General features: G+C 37.5%; 1 protein-coding gene across 1 annotated transcript in view; it reads right to left on the bottom strand.

Moving 5' to 3' along the window:
• Positions 1–25,144, bottom strand: part of ttll7 (tubulin tyrosine ligase-like family, member 7) — a 112,447-nt gene that overhangs the window by 60,683 nt on the left and 26,620 nt on the right. Inside the window, exons 4-9 of the mRNA XM_067388538.1 lie at positions 23,980–24,101; positions 21,668–21,735; positions 21,390–21,548; positions 14,047–14,263; positions 12,286–12,450; positions 9,639–9,797 (exon numbers count right to left, since the gene is read on the bottom strand). Coding sequence (XP_067244639.1) covers positions 9,639–9,797; positions 12,286–12,450; positions 14,047–14,263; positions 21,390–21,548; positions 21,668–21,735; positions 23,980–24,101 — 890 coding nt within the window. The remainder of the gene's footprint in view (positions 1–9,638; positions 9,798–12,285; positions 12,451–14,046; positions 14,264–21,389; positions 21,549–21,667; positions 21,736–23,979; positions 24,102–25,144) is intronic.

Genomic DNA, 25,144 nt, shown 5'->3' on the forward strand with positions numbered 1-25,144 from the left:
TAATCAAAATGTAACAGCTGTTGAACCAACTTTCCTTTTTGGCACACATCATAAAACTCTCTAATTTTTCAGAGCCTCCCCTACAACTTGTCATATAAAGAAATCATTTTACATCCCAACAAATTACCAATAATCAGGCCCTACATGTTTTTCGATAATATATATTTCACAATATTTTCCACATTATGGTAGTAAAAACCCTATAATATATATCCAACTTTATATAAAGAGAGAGCTGTGCAAAATACAGTTTACATTCTGCAACGATACAAACAATCACACAAGATCTGTTATATAGTATGTCTTGCTTTACATGATTATACTATATGTAGGATGTACTATATATGCAACTTTTAATATATGTAATATATGATGATAATATATAACATCAAGCATATTTGCTACATAGTACTGTACATACCGCTTAATGTGCTTGTCACAATGCATTATGGGATTGCCTTCTGAAAAATACACGCAAAGCTGCATTAAACTGTAGCCAAGTAGAAGGCAGCATAATGTTGGCACTTACCTTTTAAAACAGCTGTCTTGTTGGGAGCGCCCTTATGTTGCCCTAAAATGCTTTCTAGGTAGGCGGCTCACTACGTTTTGGAACAGAAATGCTTTCAAAAGCATCTAGACAGTATCCTACTCATTGAAAGATGTGAATTGAGAAGCCATGTTTTCCCTCTGTCTCTTTCTCTCTCTTTCTCTCTCTCTCTGTGGCTCTGCCTTTGCATTATTCGTCATGCCAGCTTAACGGCTCCAGTGTGAGCAGTTTCTGGAAAGAAAAGAGGGGGAAAAAGACAGAGATGGCCCAGGGGGGGAGTGATATCAATGTTGCACCACAGCATTTGACTAATGGCTATTCAAGTCCCTCAGATGCTTCTGTTTGACCTGTGGAGTGGACGAACCTTCCCAGCAGCCCTGCGAATGAGCAGCACCCAGATTAACATGTTAATGATGCGCTCTGGTGAAGACGTGGACAATGGTGCCTCACCACGTCTAGCGGATGATGTGAGGCGAGCTAAAGAGAGTGAGGTTTCTCCGGTTTCCATGTTTGTGTTCCTGCTCGTATCAATGGCTCAAATGTTTTGAATGTCAATGGAAGGAGAATAAAACCCGCAGAGAAGATAAAATCAGTACAAAAGCCTCAGAACATTAGCTGTTTGGCCAGAGCTAAAGTGCTGCTGCAGCTTGTGTGTGTGTGTGTGTGTGTAAGTGTGAGTCAGTATGTGTGCGTTAAGTGTTTATTTAGCCAATGTGTGTTTTTGAGGGCACATATGTGTTGGTGTTTTTGAAATGTTATGTTTAGTAGAGTTGTTTTAGCGATGTGTTTTGTTTGTATGTGCGCGTGACCATTTGTGCCTTTCTTAATTTAGGTTTATGTTGGAGTGTGTATGTTAGTATTCCTATGATGTGTGTTTGAGTGTGTTTACATTATTTTAATGGTGTATTTGTGTGTAATGATTGTATGGGTGTGTACCTAATTAACCATATTTTAAGGTGAACATTTGTACCCAGAACTGAGCTTCATTTGTGAAAACGTTATAAAAATAAAGTAAAAAGAAAAAACTTTTAAACTGTATTTCCATGTATATTTTATATGTGCAATATATGTATTTTATATTGAATAAAGACCCATTTATACTGTGTGAGAAAAAAAGTGTGATTTGATTAAGCCTAAATAAATATTTAGCTTTTATATTTTCACTGTACTGACTTTTTTATTTTTTTATATATATTTTATGGAAATATTTACTTTGAGTTGCAGTAAGTGTAGATTTTTTCTACCCACTATTAGTGTACAGTTAGATGTATAAACCTGAAAATATGTTCAATTTCAATTCACATTGTCAAAACACTTTTTTGTCAAAATAAATAATAATAGTAATAATAATAATATATATATATATATATATATATATATATATATATATATATATATATATATATATATATATATATATATATATATATGCAAATGTATAATAATAAATAACTATCTGCAGATTTGGTTTGTATTTCTTACTGTTAAAAATGTATGCTGTCAATATAACATGATTACAATTAATTATTTTCCTAACCTGTCATTTGAAAACAAAAATAAAAAAAAGCAGTAAATGACTTCATTTACTGAATCATTTTGTTATTATTATTATTATCATTATAATAATAATAATAATTATTATTATTATTATTAACATATTTAACTGCATATTTGTTTAATATTTTTAGTGAGCATGTTAACTTTGACAGCCCTGGAAAAAAAAGATTAAAAACATGTTTTCTCTAAAATTGTCGTGGAAAATTAAGCATCTCTTGCGGCCCCTAGGTATTTCCCTAAAGACCCTTGTTTTAGTGTTTGTGTGGTTTTAAAAAATGTGCATGTCAGTGTTTCGTATTTTAGCAATGTGTATTTGTGTGTGCATGTGTTGGTGTCTTAATGATATGTGTTAATTAAGTGTATTTGTATTAAAAAAAACTGTCATTATTTACTCACCTTCATGTCGTTCCAAACCCATAAGACTTTGGTTCATCTTTGGAACACAAATGAAGATCTTTTTGATGAAATCTGAGAGCTTTCTGTCCCTCCATAGACAGCTATATGACTAACATTTTTAAGTTTTCTTCAAAAAGTTCATAAAGAGATCGTAAAACTAATCTATGAATTGAGTGGTTTTGTTCAAATTTTCTGAAGAGACACGATTGCTTTATATGATGAACAGATTTAATTTAGGCTTATATTCACATATAAGCATTCATCAACTCACACATCAGTTGTGGTAAAAGGAAGCTCTCAGATTTCATCAAAAAGATCTTCAATTGTGTTCCAAAGATGAATGAAAGCTTTACGGGTTTGGAACGACATGAGGGTGAGTAATTAATGACAGAATTTTCATTTTAGGGTGAACTAACCCTTTAATGTATCCAATGTATTCTCCTGAGAAGGGGGAGAAGGGTTAGGGGTAGGGTAGGGGGATAGAAAGTATGGTTTGTACAGTATAAAATGCATTGCGGCCTATGGAAAGTCCCCACAATTCACAAAAACAAACATTTGTGTGATCTATTGTTGCAATTGAATGTTGATTGTCAATGAATGTATCAATGTTTTAGCCGTGGTCCTTTAAAAACACAAGTTTTAGAGCTCTCAGTAAAATGTGTGTGAGTGTGAGAGAGAGAGAATTGTCAGTTTGAAGGTATTGTAAAACCCCAGGTGACATTTCAGCCTCATTTGCAAATAAGAGGAAAAAGAAACTGAAAATAAAATGAAAAACAGTTGATAAGCGATGAAGAAAAGGAAAATATGACATTTCTCTGTCAAAGTAAGAGGTTACATTTGACTTTTTTGTTGCCACTGCAGCAGACAGTAAAGTGTCTTGATAAAAGAATCAGAAGACCTGCAGATGTACGGAAACCTGAATAAATTATAATTGTAGATCAATCGTAACAATTTCTGCTTCAAAGAAATAAATTTTATAGAATATCTGATAAGAGTGAGCCATCAAAACTGAAATTAAATAGAGGATGATGGACGAAGTTGAAAGAATACCATAGCGGACAATTGCCAATATTTATCCACTAAAGATTACGACAGTCAGCTTTGAAACTTTCATAAGAGAACAGACAGCAGAAAATCACACCTCCTGCCTCTCTCCGTCAGACGCTGCAGTGTGGATATGTGTCTTGACTAATCACTTGAAATCGGAAATAAATGTTCGCTCAGTAAATGTAGCGTGAAAAAGAAACAGCTTTTTTTCCCCCTCAGTGAGGAGCTTGTGGGATGTTAATTGATGGGAGTTTGTGGCGGCTGCTAGTAGCACTGAGGGATCATTATCACTGGGGCTGAACGACTGCATCTACCACCACAGTTTGTGTTCTCTCCCAAAACCTGCAAAGAGACACTAATAGTGCCGGAGAACTGCAGGGGAACGACCGTCACTCAACACCAGACATTCCTAAAACCTGCAACAAAATTTCACAATGACTTCACTTAAAACAACAACAAAAATTGCACTTTCTCTGGACCCGTGGCCTAGCTTTGGTGCTCAAGTGGGACATACAAGTTCAAATAAAGCCTGCAACGTGATCCAGTTCTACAAAAAAATACCCCCTCTCTATTATGTCAATAAAAAAGTGGCAAAAGTTAAATAGAAGAAAATACCACATAACAAACTTACTCGCCCTAAAAAACCTAACCCTAACCAGATCCTATTACCTTAATAATATCTCCTCTCTAATGTCTCACTAAAAAAGTGGCAAAAGTCCAAAAACTAAAGTAAAAAAAAGAAGAAGAAAAAGAAAATCTGATCCATTTCTTTCAGAGCCATGGCCTAGCAGTGAGCACATATGTGCCATAAAGTGGTGCTCACATGGGAGTCGTAGGTTTGAATTCAACCTGTAGTGTGATTCTAATCCCTTTGTAAAATTCCCTCTCTAAAAAGCCCCAAAAATAAAATGTTTCTAATAAAAGATCAAATTCTTCTGAGGATTTAACCAATGGCAAAAAAAATAATCATCCCAAGGCATTTTACATTCTAGAATCGGTTAGTAAGATGGAAGCTGCAGCCAGAAGTTTGGGTTAAAAGATTTAGGTCATGCTTTAACTGCCACACAGAAGTGTGGGCGATCCAGAAAACCTGACATGGAACTTTCTGGGTTAGCAAACGGCACATTACCCCACATGTAAGAGCGCCAGCATTCCTGCATCCTAACCGTCTTAACTCACAGTCCTGACCTACATTTCTGCAGCATGTCTGTCAAACGGAGGAAAGAGGGAAGAGGGAAGAGAGTCTGCTCTTGCTCTGGTGTAAGCAAACTCAGCCCTGTGTTTATGCTGAACGTCAGTCCTGAATACGCTGCTATTTAAGCATTTATCCTTGCTGTTGTGCAGGAACCCCACTTTAAATGTAAAAGGCAGCCACATTTCTCAAGTCAAAAGCATTAAAAAATGTGTAGGGCTGCCAATATAATCAAATATATCAAAATACTGCTATTGTTTTAAATCACGTGCCTTGACCAGTTTGTATAACAGAATTTTTGATTAGATCAAATTAACCCTGAAGTACCACCTTTTTGCCAGTCATAAAAATCACCCTTACTGTGGTTAGGCAGTGTAAAATGAGTGAAGAACCATTCACACGGGACACGTTCCATGCACCCAGACAGCTCAAACAGTTTGTACCTGACACATCACCTTAAATCCATAGCCAGCATGATGCGTCCTAACGGCCAAAGATGCCATGGGAAAATATTGCAGACAAAACAATAAAAATGTAAACAGCTTATGCCTTATGTAAACGGCCTCTGTGTTTATGTTGGACAAATTGATAAAGATGATTTCCAGAATGGATTGCTGTGGACTGTAGGTCAGCTTATTGTTCAAAGATATAGACACTAAACAAAGTATATTTTTAATTATTAAAGTTTCGATTGACAGCCCTACAAAATTGACATTTACCTCAATAGGGGCTTTCGCACCGAACTCAGTTATAGGAACTAGCCACTAGGGTAGTTCCCCAGGAACTGATTTCTCCCCCGGGTCATGTTCCTAGTTGCATTTGCACCGGGAATAGGAACTCCGAAGCGGCCATCAGCGGAGTCTTTAAGCGCGGCATTTACAAATGCTAAAAACCTGTGAATGGAGGAGGCCGTGATCAGAGCTGTGTTTGTTGTGTGTCGTGATATTCGTGATAACGGAGATGGAATGTAAATGCATAATCTACACGACTGAAAGAGCAAAAAGTGGGGCTAAGAGATGAAATCTCCTATGACAACTTTCAGTATTACATATCATCGAGGCGGAAAGAACACAACCCTGCAGACAACAGGTAAATGCCATTATCGCTGTTTTCCATGTTCGTGAAGTAAAAATGTTTACATAGCTTTTTAAAAATGCCGGGTGCCGGTGTTTGACATGCGTTTGACCAATCAACGTACACTTACGTCACTGAAAGTTCCTATAGGGCTGGTTTAGACTCTACTCTGAAGTAGGAGCTAATTTAGTTCCCCCAAAAGGAGTTCCTAGAACTAAAATCATTCCTAGTTCCAGTGGTGCGAACACGGCAAAATCAAGGTACTTCAGCCAATAGTTCTAGGAACTATGAAAAGGCTCCCTTCAGTGCGAAAGCCCCTAATATAAGTCTGCCCAGCCAGCAGTTGTTAGTTTAATGTTAAAAATGTTTAAAACGAATAATGCGTCACATGTAACATTATAAGGTGAGAAGATGGATCTACTCGCAACAGTATCAGATTTATCAGACACTCTTCTCTAGAAACAAGGAACAGAACGAACAGGCGGTAAAAACATGACAAAAACTGACCAAGAACTGAAAGAAACACAGATCTTAAATACATTGAAAAAAACTAATTAACGAAATGAGACACACCTGACCAAACTAATCAAAACTGATGAACACAGGAAAATGACTGAACATAAAGACACAGAACTGAAATAAATCACAAAACAGAGCTCAGACTACCCATTACAAAATGGTTTTAAAAAGGTTAACAAAATACATACATGCATACATACAAAATACAACATTGAAACTTTAACAACATCATTGATATCAGCGTTTTGATATCAACATTGATTTTTCTTGCAAAACAAAAGAATCGACAGTGATTCAACCTTGATCTGTGACGTCCATTCACCCATGAATAATGTTTAAATGCCAACTAGGTTGTGAAGAATGTTTGGTGTCCTCTAAAATTCAAAAAAAATAAATAAATAAATAAAATAGCTGCTATATGGTTAAGCAATAACCATGACAAACACATGGTGAAGAGGCATAGTCAGCACAATCATTTTATGTTTGTCGAGTTAAAAGATGCCCATCCTGGGAACGGCTGGAAAATGTTGTTTAGATGACTGTCATCCAACATTACAGAACACCACAGCAAAAGGAAATGAAAATGAGAAACAGAACAAAAAAATGCCAAACCCCAGAATCTAAGAAACCAACTGTTTTCAAACACACAAACAACTGCCTCTTTAGATCATCTTTCAGTGGGAGTCCCATGTTTGGCTGAATTACATGGAAAGTTTTGCCTTAAATGGTGAAAAGTTGAACAAAAGGATGCAAAACCCAACATTCTTTAGCAAAAACCGAGGTGAATGCATCCTATTCACCTTTCCACAAAATTAAATTGGGTATCATTTGGCAATCATTCCAATCTATATCTTTGTTAAAAACCTACTGAGCTGCCTACCTAGACTGCATTTTTAGGCATCATAGGCAATGCAACCAATGTGAAACCAGTTCCAAAAGATCAGCAGAAACATTATGGTTCTAAGATATCTCATTCAAAAAGAGCTTTCTAAAAGATCCTTCATGAATTAGGCAATCCCTAAATGCATTGCAATCCAAGATGGTAGACTGCATTCAATACTGAAAAGCACTGATTAAAAACCCAGTATTGTACCCAATATTTGCATGTCCTACAGTGTTATTTTAATTTTAATTGTAAAGGACTATAAAATGCAACAGTAAAAACCTGTTAATTGGTTAACAGTAAGTTCCTAAACTATATATAGAGAAATGCTGTAATTGAGCTATCCTTACATTTTGTGTAAGTTTACAGTAAAATATTGTTAAATGCACCATTCATCAGGTAAAAGGAACAAATCATCTAATAATTAACAGTGAAAAGCCGTAAACTGATATTGCTAGAATTCCCTGTGTGACAATTATTTATTCAATTAATTTAATTTTTTCTTAGTTTTTGTTATCAGTACATTAGGGTTTTATATGTATGTTACTAAATGGATGTTTATTACATTATTTTAGTGCCATGTGTATTACCATAATGGTGTTTTGTATACAGTATGTGTGCATGTCCTTCTTTACCTTGTCTTGAAGAAAAACATGGCTTTTCTCTTTACCACTTGTGTTATTATGGTGGATGTAAGTATATGTTAAAAGTACAAAACACTTTTTAGTAGCAGCGTGGTCTTGCTATTTCAGCAGAAAACCCTAGTGAAAAAAATGTACTAAATTGTATTTGAAATACATTTATTTTGTGCTAAGTATACTACAAATACATTTACATATTTAAGTGCTAAATACAAATACCCTGCAATTGTACATTTGGTATACTAAACTGGTATACTTAAAGTCAGCGAAATCAGAACAAATGTTGTACTTAATGCACTTTAATTGTGCAGAAGTAGTACTGACGTCCAACTAAAGTTATACTCAAGTATATTTGATTGTGCTAAATTGGAACTATTACAAGTATACTTTAGGTACACTTAAATTTCTTGCATTTTTAGACTGATATTACACAGAGATCATACAATACTTATTAATAGTGATATTAAAACAATTCTTGAGCATAACATTAACAAATGTACATTGTGCAATAAAGAAATACTCCAAATAAAGTTTAATCATAATTTTATATCAGTCTTAAGTGATATGTCATTAAATGTGTTAATGGATTTGACGTAAATAAAAAATTAAATTCACAAGCAAAAATAAAAAAATGAAAATAAATTTCTAGGTGCTAAAAGCAAGCAATAAGGTACAATATGCGGAGTGCCTGCAACCCCAATAAATAGGTTATAAAAAAGAGCTATAAGGATTATAAAAAAACGCTGACTATTATGAGCCAACAAATAAATTGTTTAATAAATTACATGCTTTAAAATGTGTTGATTTAGTGGATTTTTATACTCCACAGATAATGTATAAGGTATATAAAAATGTACTTCCAAATTGTATCCAGAGGCTGTTCAAAATAAGAGAAAGTCAGTATAAACTAAAAAGACTACATATGTTTTTAAAAAATAAGGGCAAGGACTAATACAAAAAAATAGATCTGTCAAAGGGTTAAACCTATGGAATAATTGTGTATGGAATAATTGTGTATTTCACTTGGTAAATTCAAGAAAATGTTTAAAAATAAAGTGATAAATAATTTTATATTTAATATGAAATATTTGTGTATATAATATTTAAACTATTGTATTGATATCTGAAATGTGTATTTTGTAATTATGTATGTACATTTTGAAAAATGTCTTGCATTATGTTTTTTTGTTTGTTTTTTTACTAGGGAAGAGCTGTTGCATTTACCGGTTTAAAATTTTGTTGTTGTTGTTTTTTTTAATTACTGGTAAATTACTGTTCTAAACTGTAGAATATACAGGTTGTTCTGTAAACATGTTTACATTTTTACTGTATTTTTACTGAATTATCTGGCAAGATACAGCTGGCAGTTTTGTTTTTCCTGTAAAAAACAACTACTCTTCTACTGAGTATTGCTAATACATTTTGGGCCAGTGCAAAATTTTTTGTGTGTGTGTGTGTACGTTTAAAAAAAAAACTACTGTCAAGATGTACTAAGGACATGCAGTGAAAAATTAGCAATGAAAAGGTGTGGACAGATTTTTTTTTTTTTTTTTTTTTTTTGTCAGCACATATAGATAACACTATAAATGTACTAATAATAAAATAAGAATAAAATAAAAGTGTTTAGATGGTCAAGATGTACAAAAAAGTCCTATTGCGGTATTATCCTCCATCATGTTGGCATTTAAAAGGCAATGACAATCAAATGTGGACTGTATACTGTATATCAGCATAACTGGGATCAAAAAGTGGACTGATTGAGGACAGAAGGTGAAAACAGACCTCTAGCAGCCAGGGCTTGAGCTTGCGGTCGAGGATTACGTCAAAACCCAGCACCTCAAAGCAGACGCTGGCGCTCCCTGGTGGCTGACCTGGGCGGCACATACGGTAGGCGTGGAGGACATGTGGCTCGGCCACTATCAGGGTCTTCACCACCAGCTCCTGCGAACACACGCACAAAACACACTTTTGTTATGAAACACAACACAACAAATTTAAACAACTCCAAACAGTACAATCAAAGGTGGACGTTTGTGAATTGAATTGCACTAATCGCAAGATATGCATGACATTGTGTTAACTTTCGGTGAGGGCATGCTCGTGAAATCTCATTGCATGTGCAAACAGCCCGTATGAGGGACTCATTAACATCCCAGCACCCTGAAGAGACATGATAGGTCAAAGACTGACAGCACGCTACAGGAAGACAGGGGCAGATCGTAGGAAGACAGGAACAGACGGCCTGTATCAGCTGCTGTACTTGCTTATCAGAGGTCTGGCAGGCCGACGGTCTCCCTGCATGATTAAACAGAGGCTGTGTTGAAGTATGAGGGGCAGATAACCGGCGGGACGTTTGCTGAGCGTCCCGCAGGCCCCAAACGTGCAGTTCCGGAGAAGCAGGTTAGATCCCAGCATGCATCCTCCACAGAGAACAGAAAGAATTGTGTGTGTGTGTGTGTCTTCAAATAGACTCAAAATGTTCATGCATATCTGTTCTGACACGTGAATGAGAATTTAACATTAGTAAGGTCTTCAGACCGGTTTTCACACCTGAGAAATTATTTCAATAAAAAAAGAACAACATGTAAAGCAATACAGAGACACTGGATTACAGAGAAGGTGCACGCTTGGTCAATGGTGACACTTCTGAATGCCTGGCAAAGGAGTAAACAGATGCAGACGTGCAGTGAGTGGATGAGCTCTTAATTTAAAAGATGGAAAAATCACAATTAGATCAAAAGAGTGAAGTGGGCAGCAAGGAGAAAGAGACAGCGCAAACAGAAGCAGGGGAGAGATAAGGGCAAAGCTGTCACACTGGTAACACACTGACAGGAAACAGGTTCGTTTTTGAAAGGAACATTTGATACAATTAAGAAACCTGAGCCAGGGCGGCTGATTAAAGTAGAGCTGCATGATCTATCGAATTCTGAAAAATACTGCAAATCTCGATAAGCTTATCATCAGGGCTGTGATATGCATTGCGATATGAAATTAAAGCCATTAATCTGTAATGTTAATAGAAATGTGGAGAAAAATCTGGTTGAGCGATGTCTTCTGATGTGTGTGAAACGATGACATCAATACGCATAACTTGTAGAACTTCTTTTAACTTGACAGTTCCTTAAAAAGACATAAATGCTAAAAAGAAAGTGAAATACATTGCAACTGTGCAAGTTTGCATAGACAATTAAAAAATAGCACATACTGATGTAAGAACATGACCTTTGTGAAAGGCCCTAAATGGGTTAGCTAGTTAAAATGAGTTGCAAAAATAATACCTGAAGATCATCAGTGCATGTGCATGGAAAAACCAATGGTTAGGGATTGATCCTGAATTATTGATACTTTCGATACTGAAGTTGTATTGAATGGATTGATCCTCAGACAAAAATATTGATCCTAAAGTATGTGTTTAAGAAGTAATTTTAAATTCAGTGAATAAAATAAGCTTAGTTAGCAAATAATTGTTCTAGGTTCGAACTATCTCTCCTTCTCATCTGAATATACGCAAATGCCAAAAGACAGAACCAATCAACCTTCGATGCTGATGCTTTGCTCACAGTTATTGTTCAAATAGGGCTACGTTTCCCAAAATAATCAGAAGCATAAGTAAATCTTTACTGAATATGCAACAAATAGTTACGACGGAATGCTCCTTAGCTAGATTTAATAAAGCTAAACCAAAAATGGTAAAGGCCTGGCAAAGAGCTGTAAAATATATTGGTGACCTGTTCATTAGGTAGTGGGATGTAGAAGTATCTCCTTGGAACTGTGAAGTATCCATATCTAGGGTATAACTATGTCTAAAGTATTCATCTTCTATGTAAGCAGTGCTGACAGAATTTGTTTCTTATCTCTGTTTTGTTCAGTTTTGATTAATTTTTATTTACTCTTATTTTATTTATTTATTTATTGTTTATTTTTTTGTATATTTGTGTTCTTTTGAAAATCTAATAAAAAGTAAGTCACAAAAGAAAAAGAAGCAATAAACAATAAACAAATTGAAAGGGTACACAACTGTTCAAAGTTTTGACATCAGTAAGATTTTTTTTTTTTTTAATGATTCAGCAAGGATGCATTAAATTGATAATAAGAAATGTTTCTTGAGCAGCAACTCATACATTAAGCTTTTAAGCATATTAGAATGATTTCTGAAGGATCGTGTGATACAAATGATTAGTTCACTTTAAAATGAAAATTACCTCAAGCTTTACTCACAACTGTGATGAACACAATCAGAGTTATATTAAACAATACCCATCCAATTTTATAATAGCTGTGAACAAAACCAACGAGTATGAAGCTGAAGAAAGTGCATCCATCTATCATAAATGTACTCCACATGGCTCCGGGGGGTTAATAAATGGCTTCTGAAGCAAAGCGATGCATTTGTGTAAGAAAAATTGCATAAGAAATAAAAATAACTCACTGATACATCGCCCCAGAATTTGGCCACGTCGTAATCGTTGGTTCGAAGGAACTCTGTGAACCACCCAATAGACCGCTTACTGCCTTTGTCCACCGTTTCATCTCGCTCAAAGTTCTCATTGTGTTTGTTTACAGAGTAGTTGGTCAGGTGCATGTACAGCTGATTCTGAGGAAATCAAAAAAAAAAAAAAAATGAAAGTACATCAGAGTATAGATGCCATTTTTTGAAATTAGTGAAAAAGCACAATGTCAGCTCAAAGAAGTACATCTATGTAAATAAAACCAATATTATATAAATTGTCACATTTATTTCCTTACAACAATTCACAGAATGGTTATAAAAAGATTGCCAATACAATGAATATATGTAATGCAACATTTTATGCAAGAATTTATGTATTAAGATTCACAATATATTTTACACAAGAATGTTTTTATGAAGATTTACAATATGACATTATTTTTTTTTTTTACAAAAAAAAAAAAAAAAATTGACAGTTTGGCACAAACTTTACAATGTGGCAACTTATTCAATAATGGATTAACCAAAAAATTACTATGCAAGAATTGCTGAAAGATACACATTCTTATCACATTAAATATGGTGCCTTCTCTGACTAATATCTGTTACCTCAATTATGTAGTGTTAAAGTCAATATAAAACAGCTTTTACAATTACTTTTTTTTACCAGGAGTTGCTGGATTGTGAAAAGTGTCTATGTGAGTTGAATGGAGTAGAGGGTTTTAACCATTAAAGAATTAGTTCACTTTCAAATAAAAATTTCCTAATAATTTACTCACCCCCATGTCATCCAAGATGTTCATGTCCTTCTCTCTTCAGTCGAAAAGAAATTAAGGGTTTTGATGAAAACATTCCAGGATTTTTCTCCATATTGTGGACTTCAATGGCCTCCAAACAGTTGAAGGTCAAAATGAGTTTCATTGCAGCTTCAACACATTCTACACAATCCCAGATGAGGAATAAGGGTCTTATCTAGAGAAACCATCACTCTTTCTAAAAAAATAAATAAAAATAAAAAATAACATTTTATACATTTTGTCCATAAATGCTCATCTTGAACTAGCTCTCTTCTTCTTCCTCTCTATTAGAATTCCGGCAGTGTAGACACTGCTTAGTTTATTACTGTACTCCTCAGGTCAAAGTTTGAACTAAATTGTCATATACAATATGCTAGTGCAAGTATATAACAATTAGTTCAAACTTTGACCTGTGGAGGGCAGCAATACACTTAGCAGTGTCTACACTGCCGTAATTCAAATACAGAAGAAGATAGCTAGTTCAAGATGAGCATTTATGGTTAAAACGTATATATATATATATATATATATATATATATATATATATATATATATATATATATATATATATATATATTATTATTTTTTTAGAAAATGAGCGATGGTTTCTCTAGACAAGACCCTTATTCCTCATCTGGGTTCGTGTAGAACACTTTGAAGCTGCAATGAAACTAATTTTGACCTTCAACCGTTTGGAGGCCATTGAAGTCCACAATATGGAGAAAAATCCTGGAATGTTTTCATCAAAAACCTTAATTTCTTTTCTACTGAAGAAAGAAGGACATGGATATCTTTGATGACATGGGGGTGAGTAAATTATCAGGAAATTTTAATTTGAAAGTGAACTAATCCTTTAATGGAGTCAGTTTTGATGACTTTTTACTAGTCCATTTACTACATAGAATTCAAATTTTCACATCGCTTTGATGACATCATAACTTACCAGGTTTGACTCGTTTGGTGTGTGGTACTTCTCTGTACCCATTCGAACCAGGCCGTCGTTGTAGAGGAAGACACGCAGTGGATCACAGGAAGTAACAAGAATGTAGAATCTCAGGTCAAACTTGTAGCCCTCCATTAGGAAGGGCTTATCCAAGTATTCCTGCACAATGAAGTGGTCCTGGACCGGGAGCTTTTCGTAGTTTCGAATCAGAGATATCCTGGGAGAAAATGGAAAAGATTCTATCACATCCCAAAAATGTGGTGCATATTTTATTGTTGGATAAGAATCCAAACCTCTGAAGTGTGTCAGAGAGAGCGAGTTTATTAAGGAGTTGACTGTCGCTGGTCTCTGGACCCTGACTAGACCCAGGTTAATAAGACCAGACGTCTTGGTCTGTTTTAAGCCCTGCCATCCTTTATTTCCTTTGATTTTGAGGTTGAACAGATCTCCAGCTCTTGGCTGTTATAGAATACAGACAACGATGTGTTCACCAGTCCCAAACACAAGAAAAAAGTGAAGTTTGAATGTTTAACAAACAAAGGGGCCTTAGAAAAACAATTTTGAAGGTAAAATATATGGCCATTGGTCTGCATTGACTTAATTGGTTACATGTTTTTCTCCGTCCGGTTTGCATGTGGCCTCAACAATTACCTGAAACGTCAACTTTCCAAGAACCGCAAGCTGCTGAAGGAGGGCTTGATCATCACAGTTCATTCGTTAGCTATGTCAGCTGATAAATATTGCAACAGAATTTGTCTACTTGTTCTAGGAACAATTCGATGTGGAGGTTCAGCACTATTAAAACACAGCAGTTCTCGGGAATTGTGTTGTTACGAAAGATTCTCTTGTGACTCGTGATACATTTGACTCATTTAAGTTTGTTTGTTTAGTACAAGCAGAAAATTGCAGAAAATGTCCAAACAGGAACATGGGCCACAAAAAGACCCGCATAACATTGAGATGTTGCATTTTCTCAATTAAAACAATTAAAAATGATTTATTGTGGTTGAGTCTCTAGTGTAAAAAGTGGCTCCTGGGGGATTTCTAGGATTTATTACACTTCATATGCATTCTGTTTTCAATAAGAAATCATACATCTATTGCTGCCTATCATTAAAAGGTGTTTTGTTTAATAAATAAAAATTTAATTTATAATTAAAAATTAAATATTAATTGTATCTGCTTTGCGAAGGGAGTTCATAGTACTTGAATTTGATGCTTAGCCAAAAGCAGCACACTGGCCAATCTTCCTTATCTCCACCGTATTGGCACAGAATCCTGCGCTTGGCGTCCGCTGGCTCAGGTGTGTGTTTAGCGTCCAGTAGCTTGTGTTGTGTTATGTTGTAGAGGATAATGGGGTTGTTTGAATTGCATGACATGATTGATGAGGGCTGATGGCAGGTAATCAAAACCCACTTTGGCTGACTGTTTAATTTGGCACCAGTGGGGATCTCGTCTTTTAGCCCGCCACAGTTTTTAACAAGCCTCTGCTTAGACACAAACAATATTCATTTAGTTTTCGGCCTGAAAAATAAATTACGTAGGAAGATATAACTTAATTTCCTGCGTCACGCTACGCTTTTTCAAATTTAATCTCCAGCCTAGCAGACGATCTTCTTTCACTTGTTAAATGCAGCACAATAACTCAACCTTTGATGACTTCTCATTTTAATAAGTACCGGCTTGCTGTAGCGTATGACCATAGAAATAATCATTTACAAACAAATAAAAGACAGTCATAAATAAATCTAGTGCCCCAATCTGCTGCTGTATACTTTCAGCATAGGTATGAGGTTTCAGCATTAGGATAAAGGATTGGGGTTAGGTTTATTATTAGGGTTAGAGTTCAGTTTTAAGTTTACCATTAGGATTAATGCTTGTGGTGGCACAATATTATTTATATAAGTCAAGTCAAGTTACCTTTATTTATATAGCACTTTATACAATAGAGATTGTTTCAAAGCAGCTTTACAGGGATAAACAGAAAAATAATAGCCCCTTTCACATATAGAGTCTTTACTGGTAAATTACCGGTAAATTACTGGTAAGAGATCATGTGTGAACAGGACCTTTTTAAAAATACCAGTAAATTGGTTCTGGCAATTTACCAGTAAGGGAAGTTGTAACATTACCAGTAAATTACCGTTAATGTGCTCTGTGTGAACGCAGAATGAAGATTAACGGTATGAGCGTGTGCAAAGTCGGAATGTGCTGATGTAAGAAGTCTGCTTTGGGCCAATCATAGTTCTTATGGAGATGAGGTGATTACTCCACGCTGTTTACAGTAAGCTTTTTAATAGTTTTCATATTTAAATATGTTCTAGGTGATCATCTTTGACTGTTGCAACACGTCCCACAGCTTTTTCAACGTGTCACGCTCGAGAGCCGAGAGCCTGCCTTCTTTTCCATTCATCAGCGTACTCAGACGTCAAAAAATGTTGAAAAATAAACAACAAAAATGCCAAATTGAACAGAGAGTGAAATTAAAGTGCTTCTCCTCATGCGGGCGAATGAAGACAACAAAGCAGTGTTTAAAGATAATTTCCGATGACTGACATCACAGAAGTTGCCGATATTTTGCTGCTGATGTGTGAATGGTCTCTTACCGGTAAAAAGCCAGAACTGCGTTGCTTGTGTGAACAGCATGGGATTGCTGTGTGAAAGGAGCTAATGATTCAATAATACAAACAGAAATCAATTCAGCTGTAAAGTAGCTCTAAAAAGAACATAGTGTCATTGTTCAGCTGATGTCAGTTCAGTGTAGAGTTGTCACGATACTAGAATTTCCAACTTCGATATGATACCTTAAAAACATCGATATTTGATACCATTTTTGATACCAAGGGGGAAAGTTGCCATACCGTCATACAGATGATTTGTTATTATCTCATAATGTTTTGATAGTTTTGGTAATTTTGATGTAATTGTTACATTCACTGTCTCGTCCTGGTTGTCATTGACTGTCACATGATCCTTTGTTTTCTGTTCCCACCACTCATCATTCACCCACAACTGTTTGTCATTAGTATTGTGTATTTAAGTTTCTCCCTGTCTTCAGTCTAGCGTCCGGTATTGTTGTATGTTACGTGTGTTCAATGTTTCCTGACTACTCTTTGAGATTAAACTACATTATCGTCTTTGAACCCGCCTTCCTCATCTTCCTTGGAGAAATGAATGCTCTAGCGTAAGTTCTGCCAGGAAGACTCAATGTTACATCACCAATTAGTTTAGAGCTAACCAATCATTAACTTGCAATTGGAGTATATAAGATTGCTGACACATGTTTGAGTCTGCAGATGCTGATGCAAACCTTCACCTCCATCCTCCCCCACTACCAGGATGGTCCCTGTCCATACCTCCCAGGGGGGTCGGCTATGCCCCTGCCTTCATCTTCAGGTAGGAAATGCAGAGTCCGCAACCCTTTAGGATCTGAGCTACGGACAGGGCCTACGCCAAAGAACTTTCTTACAACATTTTGCTTGCTGATTGTTAATAAATATGGTTGTCACGTTATCTTACCTCCCCTAGTCTTTCTGGTAGAACTAATGTAACAGAATACCGTACCAAATCCGAAAATGAATTATGGCGACATGTTCACGATCGTGGCTCGGGAGAACCACGATTTCTGTTTGTTCAAGAAGGAATTCATCTGTTTTGCACTCGCCTGCCCCTATGATGAAGAAACCCTGAAGTCATTGTTCTGGATCGGGGCCAACTACCATCGTCCCGTGGACCTCCCAGACACCTCCGGACTCAGCTGGAAGGAGCACATCATCAGGTGTCTGGAGAGTGTTCGTCCCCGATCCAGAGCACAGCCAGACCCAGAGCCCGTATCTTCCCCACGGACCTCGGAGTACTCGTGTGAGCCCCCCGCACAGGGAGATTTACCACCGGCAGCTACCGGTCAGCCAGATCCCGAGACCCCGAGGACAGAGGTGACCCCACGCCCCAGAAGTGGAACTCCACCTGATGTCTAACCAGGGGTGTGAGCCCACGACATCTGCTGACGAGGGAGAAATTACTACGGAGAGGCAGGACTGGCTGATTGACTTTAGCAATGAAATAATTCCCACCCAAACCCACCCATCATGTTCATCATCGTCATCCAACAAGGACATTATTATGGACTGTGTTTCCTTTACAGATCCTCTATCCACGCTGACAACAACACCATGCTCAGCCAGTCCTCCTACTACATCGCTGCTGGATGTCATCTGCCCTGCGCCGTCTCCGGGGAACCCCTGTGACATCGAGCCGCAGGTCACACTCCCACCAGCAACACGTAGGCCAGAGGTTCCGGTGGCTCCGCCTCCAGCTTCCGACCTCGTCGCTCCATCTCGGCCTGTCGACCTGCCGGCTCCGTCCAGGCTCCGCCCATCTACGGTTCCACCGGAGACCCTCCGACTGACGGCTCCTCTGGTCTCCCTCATCCGGCCGGCTCCCCCTTGGTCAGTCATCCCTCCTCTTCCGCATCGGACTTACGAGACATCGTTAACACTCCGTCCCTCCACCCCTTCGGCTACAGAGGGCTCCTCGGAGTCGCCTCTGTCCTCGGTCGAGCCAACGTCACCGCAGCCCTCTGGATCTCCAGCTCCACCTCCGCCGGTCATCGTCAGAACATCGCTGCAGTCTCCTAGGCCAGCAACGTCGCGGGAGTTCACCAGCTCTCCGTCTGTGCCCCGGAATCCACCTGCTGAGTCTCCGTCGGTCGTCCCCCAGATGCCGTCGGTCCGCTCTACAGCATCTAGACTCCACCCTCCATCTACTCGGCCGTGGACTGTCGGATCTGGGGAGCTCTGGGTCTGTGCCAGCGGTCATCCACCTACGCCACCAGGGGATCGTCGTCCTCCCTTCATCACTCCGTCCACCTCCAGAGGGGGAGCTAATGTTACATTCACCGTCTTTTCCTGGTTGTAACTAACTGTCATGTGATCCTTTGTTTGCTGTTCCCGCCACTCATCATTCACCATGGACACTGATTACACCCACAGCTGTTTGTCATTAGTATTGTGAATTTAAGTTCCTCCCTGTCTTCAGTCTAGCATCCGGTATTGTTGTATGTGTAACATCTGCATCTGCCATCCTTTCCTCCAACCACCAGAGGGAGCCATCTCCCGAGTATTGAACACGGCCGGTTCTTCTTGCCTCTCTTCCTGTCTACACTTGTTATAAGCCATATTGTTTGTGCATTATGTTGCGAAGTATTGCCAGTTTACACCTGTCTCTACCAAGCGTTTCATCTACTCCTGACTGTTTGCACGTTTACGTCTCTATGCCTGTTCCTGACCACGTCTTTTGGATTACCCTTTGTATGAGTTTACTGATTGGACTGCCGCTATTGTTACCGACCTTTTGCCTGTTGTTTGACCACGATTTCAGCGCGATATCGCTCTCTGTTTGTGCTTTTGTGATCAATAAACCTCCGCACATGGATTGAAACACTCAATCGAGTCAGTCTTAGTTACAGAATACTTTGCCTGAACAGAATCCAGCAGAGCTGACGCAACTACAGGCCGCGTTCGCTTACCAGAATGAAATGATCAAGGATTTCCAAGGCCAACTCACTTCACTACGAGCTGCTAACGAACATCTCACACGCTATATTCAATCCCTCCCTCCGGCCAGGCCTGATCCGGTAAGATTTTCATTACCTGATAAGTTTGATGGTACCGCTGAGAAATGCAGAGGATTTTTGCGTCAATGTACAATTTATTTCAATAACCAGCCTGAAGCTTTTCTCAGAGATTCGACTAAATGCTCTTTCATGATGTCATTGTTAACGGGAAGAGCTCTTGAGTGGGCATCCACTGTCTGGGATCAGGATGACTGTGTAAGATATGATTATTTTACTAAGCAAATACGTAAAGTTTTCGAATATCCCGCGGGAGGGAGAGATGTCTCGTCACAGCTGTTACAGTTACACCAGGGAAACCGCACAGCAGCTGATTATGCCGTAGAATTTCGTACCCTAGCGGCACAAAGTGGCTGGAATGAGGCAGCATTGAAACCAGTGTTTAAGCAGGGCCTCAGTCAGACGTTGCAGGCCGAACTTGCATGCAAGGACGTTGGCTCAGATCTTCACCAACTGATTTCAATGGCAATCAAACTTGATAACCTCCTACGTGATAACCCACCCAGCTTATTTGCAGCCACAGCATCTGCGCAATTTCAGCGCGATATCTCTCTCTGTTTGTGCTTTTGTGATCAATAAACCTCCGCACATGGATTCAAACTCTCAATCGAGTCAGTCTTCGTTACAGTATGTTACGTGTGTTCTATGTTTCCTGACTACTCTGTGAGATTAAACTACATTATCGTCTTTGAACCTGCCTTCCTTGTCTTCCTTGGAGAACTAATGTAACAGTAATAGCTTACACACAGCACAAGCAGGCTTTATTTAAATGAATAAACTACTTTTACAAAAAAGGCAGGTAAACAGCTAGTAATAAAATAAGAAAAAAAGTTTTTCAGGTGGGTCTCAGGTACCACTTATTCAGGTAAGAAATAATACAGAAATAATCAAATGTAAAATAACACTGGATAGTTTTCATTGTAAAAATGAAATACAGATTAATGCTTATAATTAAAGTTTCAGTCTAGAGCAGCGAGTGATTTTTTTTTATTAACATGACAGAGAGCAGGTTTATTAGGCTGTTGTCACTTTAAGAGCTTAGGCAGGGATACTGATACACAACATGAGTTTAATTTCAACTAATAATGTTCCAAAACTCGGTAAGATGAGCATTTTGACATCATTTTGTATGTATTTGACCGTTTAATTGCAATAAGCCACGCAAAAGAAGTCAATTTGGTTCTCACAAGCTGTTTGAGTGGCTTTATGAGAGCGGCATTTTAGTGCTACACTACACAGATCAGCGGACAGGAGTGAATGAGAGTGACGTTGTGTGTCCACTGACGAGAAGCGACTGGAGCAGAGCGAGCATTTTAAGTGCCTTCCTACGGAAGTGCTCCGTGCCAGCGGACATCACCGGAGGAGGCGGGTGAGTGTCAGTTTGTCGTTGAATAGAAGAAAGAGCAAGAACACACAGCTGGTATCGGTGTATGTATACTACAGAAAAGGAGCATTGGAACTGTTTCAGATATTTCCGTATCGATACATATCGAAATATTGATATGTATGGCATGTTGATCTTTGACAACATTAGTTTAGTGTTGAGTAAGTTTCTGGAATGCTAGGTTGAACAAAATGTTACTTTAAAATGTTTGCCACATTTGTAGCAGTATGCTGTTCATGGGGGGAAAAAATGACAAACAATCTATATTTTAAGAAATACCACAGAACAACTCTCAGGATGCAAAATTTCCAGTCTGTTGTAACTTACCCATGACCCATGGCTCCATTCGCAGGTTTAACGATGAATGTTTTCTGCTTGCGTTTTCGTTTCAGTTCCTTTACATAATTTTGGAACTGTGTGCACTCCGCTGGGAAGATCCAGGTTTTGGGGATGAAGCTATATTCCTGAGGCTGACTTTTAATCATTCTAAGGAAAAGAATAGGGTATTGAAATGAACAAAAATGAAGAGTAAAGTCAATGTTCCATGGCTGGAGGGCAGCTGTAATCAGTCATGTATCTGATATGGTATCATGTTTTCAACTCACTTGGCCATGTTCCTTGCCAAGCAGTCTTTCCGACAGATCTCACCCATTCCCGGGAAGTGGTTTATCCTCTGAGGAAAATAATCACACTGTTAGAGGGCACTCGGTTGTTCACCTCTTAGAGGAAAAACACAACATTAGAGCCCAAGTCTTGAACTGAGACTATAATATTTTGACATTTATGTCCAATTACAGACTTAAAACAAAAGGTGGTTGTCAGACCTTTCTTAACCCCTATTTAGTTCCCCACATTGTTTTTAATTTTAAACTAAAAAAGACGATCAATTTTGACTCTAAGGGCCAAGGTAATTGGTTCTGCATCAGAGCCCATGTAGTTGTAGGTACTGACAGATGAATGAATTGCTTTGAATGCAAAGAGGAAAGGGGGGTTGAGTTTTTCTGTATTCTTTGAGCAAATGAGGCTGAACAAGGCCATTAATTTGACTCATATGACCTGTAGCTTGGCAGCTGAGCCAATCACAGGAAAGTGGGGAGGGGAAAGAACAAACCTTTAGTAAGTGTGAAAGCACAACATGCTTTCCTCAAAAAAGAAAACATAGAACACAACTGTATGAAAAGTTTCATGAAGCAAAGCATCAATTTTACTTTAATGGCAATTAATAGCTCCTTTTCATTGCCATTAAAGTGAAATAACTGAACATAAACATAAGCTTGATAAAAATGCCCCTTTTAGAAGAAAATTTCAGATGGCACTTAGAGGCTTTTGCATCTGAAGTCTTCAAATTTAGAGTTTACTTTAATTTTTTACTCATTCTCATTTAATTCCCTTTTACTTTCCTTCTTCAGAAAATAAAAGGAGAATTTTTGAAGAACATTCATGCTGCTTTTCTTCAAGTAAATGCAACAGCATTGGTTTTGATATGTCCAAATGTGTAACTCCAATGGTTTAATGAGGGTGAGTAAATTATGAAAGAATTAAATTTTTTGGGTGATCCTTTAAGGTTGTTTTAATTAAGATACATCCTTAGATACCTTATTTTTTTGCACAGTTTTAAGACAGCATAGCATATATCCATCACAGAGATAGCAATGCAAGAATGCAATGCAAGCTCAGTGAGAAAATAAATAAAAAATGGCAGACGATGTGAGAGAATGACTGATTGTTAAACTTAAACATGCTTGATTTCTGAAATGGATAAGTAAAAAAATATACAGTGCAATTAAAAACAGATTGCCCATTATTTTTGTGTGATTATGCATAAAAACATATATTAAGTAGGTACTACATTTTTCTTTTTTTAAATTGACTTCACGGCCATTAAAAAAGTACGCTCTATATAGTATGAATGTGGGTAGTATGAATGAATTTTGGATGTACTACATTCGCCATGTTGTTACTGTCACGTGACCTACCAGTGTCAGTTGTGTCACTTCACTGCCATTCATAAATCCTCTCCTGTGGCCTCATGGGATAGTAAAGTGTCCATCTAATGTGCACTTCAGAATCTCGGCAGAAGTATCCTGGGACTTTTTGGGTACTGTTTTTCAATTACTATGTATTCAAACTACTCTTTTGGCGTACTGTTTTCGCATTCTATATGGTAGGGAAGTATTCCCTTTTCAAATGATGAAAAATGCTTTTTCTGCAGGCAGCATACAGAGGTAGGAAGCCAACAAGGCATGTCTGAATTCAACGATTGACGCATCATGTCTACTGAGACACCTTCATCTAATCGATTTTTGAAGGCAACATATGTACCCTTCACTGCCTATAATATCCCACTATCCTGTGCATTCGATCCTGTGAGTTCAGCTAATAAATATAACAACACCTAAAAATTGCGGTTGGTGGTCAGTTAGTGTTAGCGTTAACAATTTAAGTAAATATTCACTTAGTTATCACAAATAGTCTCTTTTTTTTTGTAGATCATTAGACTGTTATGCTGCCTCAGAAGCCTGTCTGAAATCAGTTTCGGGAGGTACACAAGGGAAAAAGCTGAACAAGTGGCTAAGCTTTCGAATGCAGCCACAGTCTGCTGGCTGCTCAATGAACTGATTTGCCCTAAAAGGACTTGGGTTCAAATCTTTTCCTGACAAATTTGCTGATCTCGAGTGACCTCAATTGATGCTTTACTACTATATAGTACTTAAGGCATAAAGGTTATATACAGTAATGACTTCTGTTGATTAAACTGCAAATGCCTGTGAAGGATGTTAGGAAAATGAGTATAAGTCATGGTAAAGGTCACATCTCTTAAATACAGGGAAAATAAGAGGAAACCTTAGCTACATCTTTGTTTTTAACATTTTTTTTTTCTCTTCCATTCTTTGACCTGATAGGAAAATCACAATACCTGGTAGTTCCTGAGCTCAGCAATTTTCTCATGTTGCACTGCAGAGTCGTTCCAGATGAGATTGGCCATCTCATCATCATCTCTGGCTTTATGAAAGGTCATCTCCTCAATGACTATACGAACTGCAAATAAATCAAATTAGATTCCTTTGATATGCATTGACACTGACAATGCTGGATCATATTTCTGTTTCCATGACTGAATGGGCACAAACAACTGACTTCATCAGTAGAATTCATCAACAGATATCATCTTGTTCTTTACTTAAATGCTTTAATAATCATTATGCTTAACTTATGCTTTTGCGTCAACTCAAATGTTTTAAGAATGTTATGTCTGCATTTCATTATCTTTCCAAAAAACATGACATAGCTGTAATAATTGGCAATATTATAATCATGATGTTGTTTTTCCATAAATATATATCAGCATTACTGGATAAAATCAAATCGGTGAGGCTTAGACTGAAATCCAGTTAAACTAAAGCTAGAAAACTTGATATGATTGTTGAGGTACTATATTACCGTTAATTGAGAGAATTACTGTAAAAAATTATACTTACTAATAGTAAGTTAAAATATACATGGTGTGGTCAAAATTTTAAAGTATCTAGCCAAACATACACTTCAGTTAACGTTTTCTCACATTAAAGGTAGGGTAGGTCATTTTCGGACAGGCTAGAAATAGCGAGCTACCTTTGAAAGCATAAGATCCCACTATCACTTCAGAGCACTCTACAAAGCCACGCATCCTCCAAAACACATAAACGCGTACAGCAAGGAGCAGGTTTCCATCCCTTCCAAATTACAGTTATGGCGTGAACACAGCATAAGCTCGTTGTTTTGGTTCCGGAGGAACTGTTAAGGTGTCTGCAGTTTCAGTTGCAGTGCTCGTGACTGACATCTGTCTAACTTTGCATAGCATGAAATGCGCTGATGATGTGTGATGTCTGCGCTAGCAGGGTGCGTGGAGGTATTTTTTTATTTTTTTTATTTACCCTTTATTTAACCAGATAAAACTTTCTGAGATTAAAAATCTCCCTTTTTACAGAAATGACCTGGCCAAGACAAGCAGCACAGCATTAAAAAAAAAAAAGCACAAAGACACATCATCAATATAAATCAAAAACATTTACAAATTATTTGTTCCTTTAACAGCTCACTAA

This window comes from Chanodichthys erythropterus, chromosome 6 (genome assembly GCF_024489055.1).
Source record: "Chanodichthys erythropterus isolate Z2021 chromosome 6, ASM2448905v1, whole genome shotgun sequence".
In the NCBI taxonomy this organism is placed as follows: Eukaryota; Metazoa; Chordata; class Actinopteri; order Cypriniformes; family Xenocyprididae; genus Chanodichthys; species Chanodichthys erythropterus.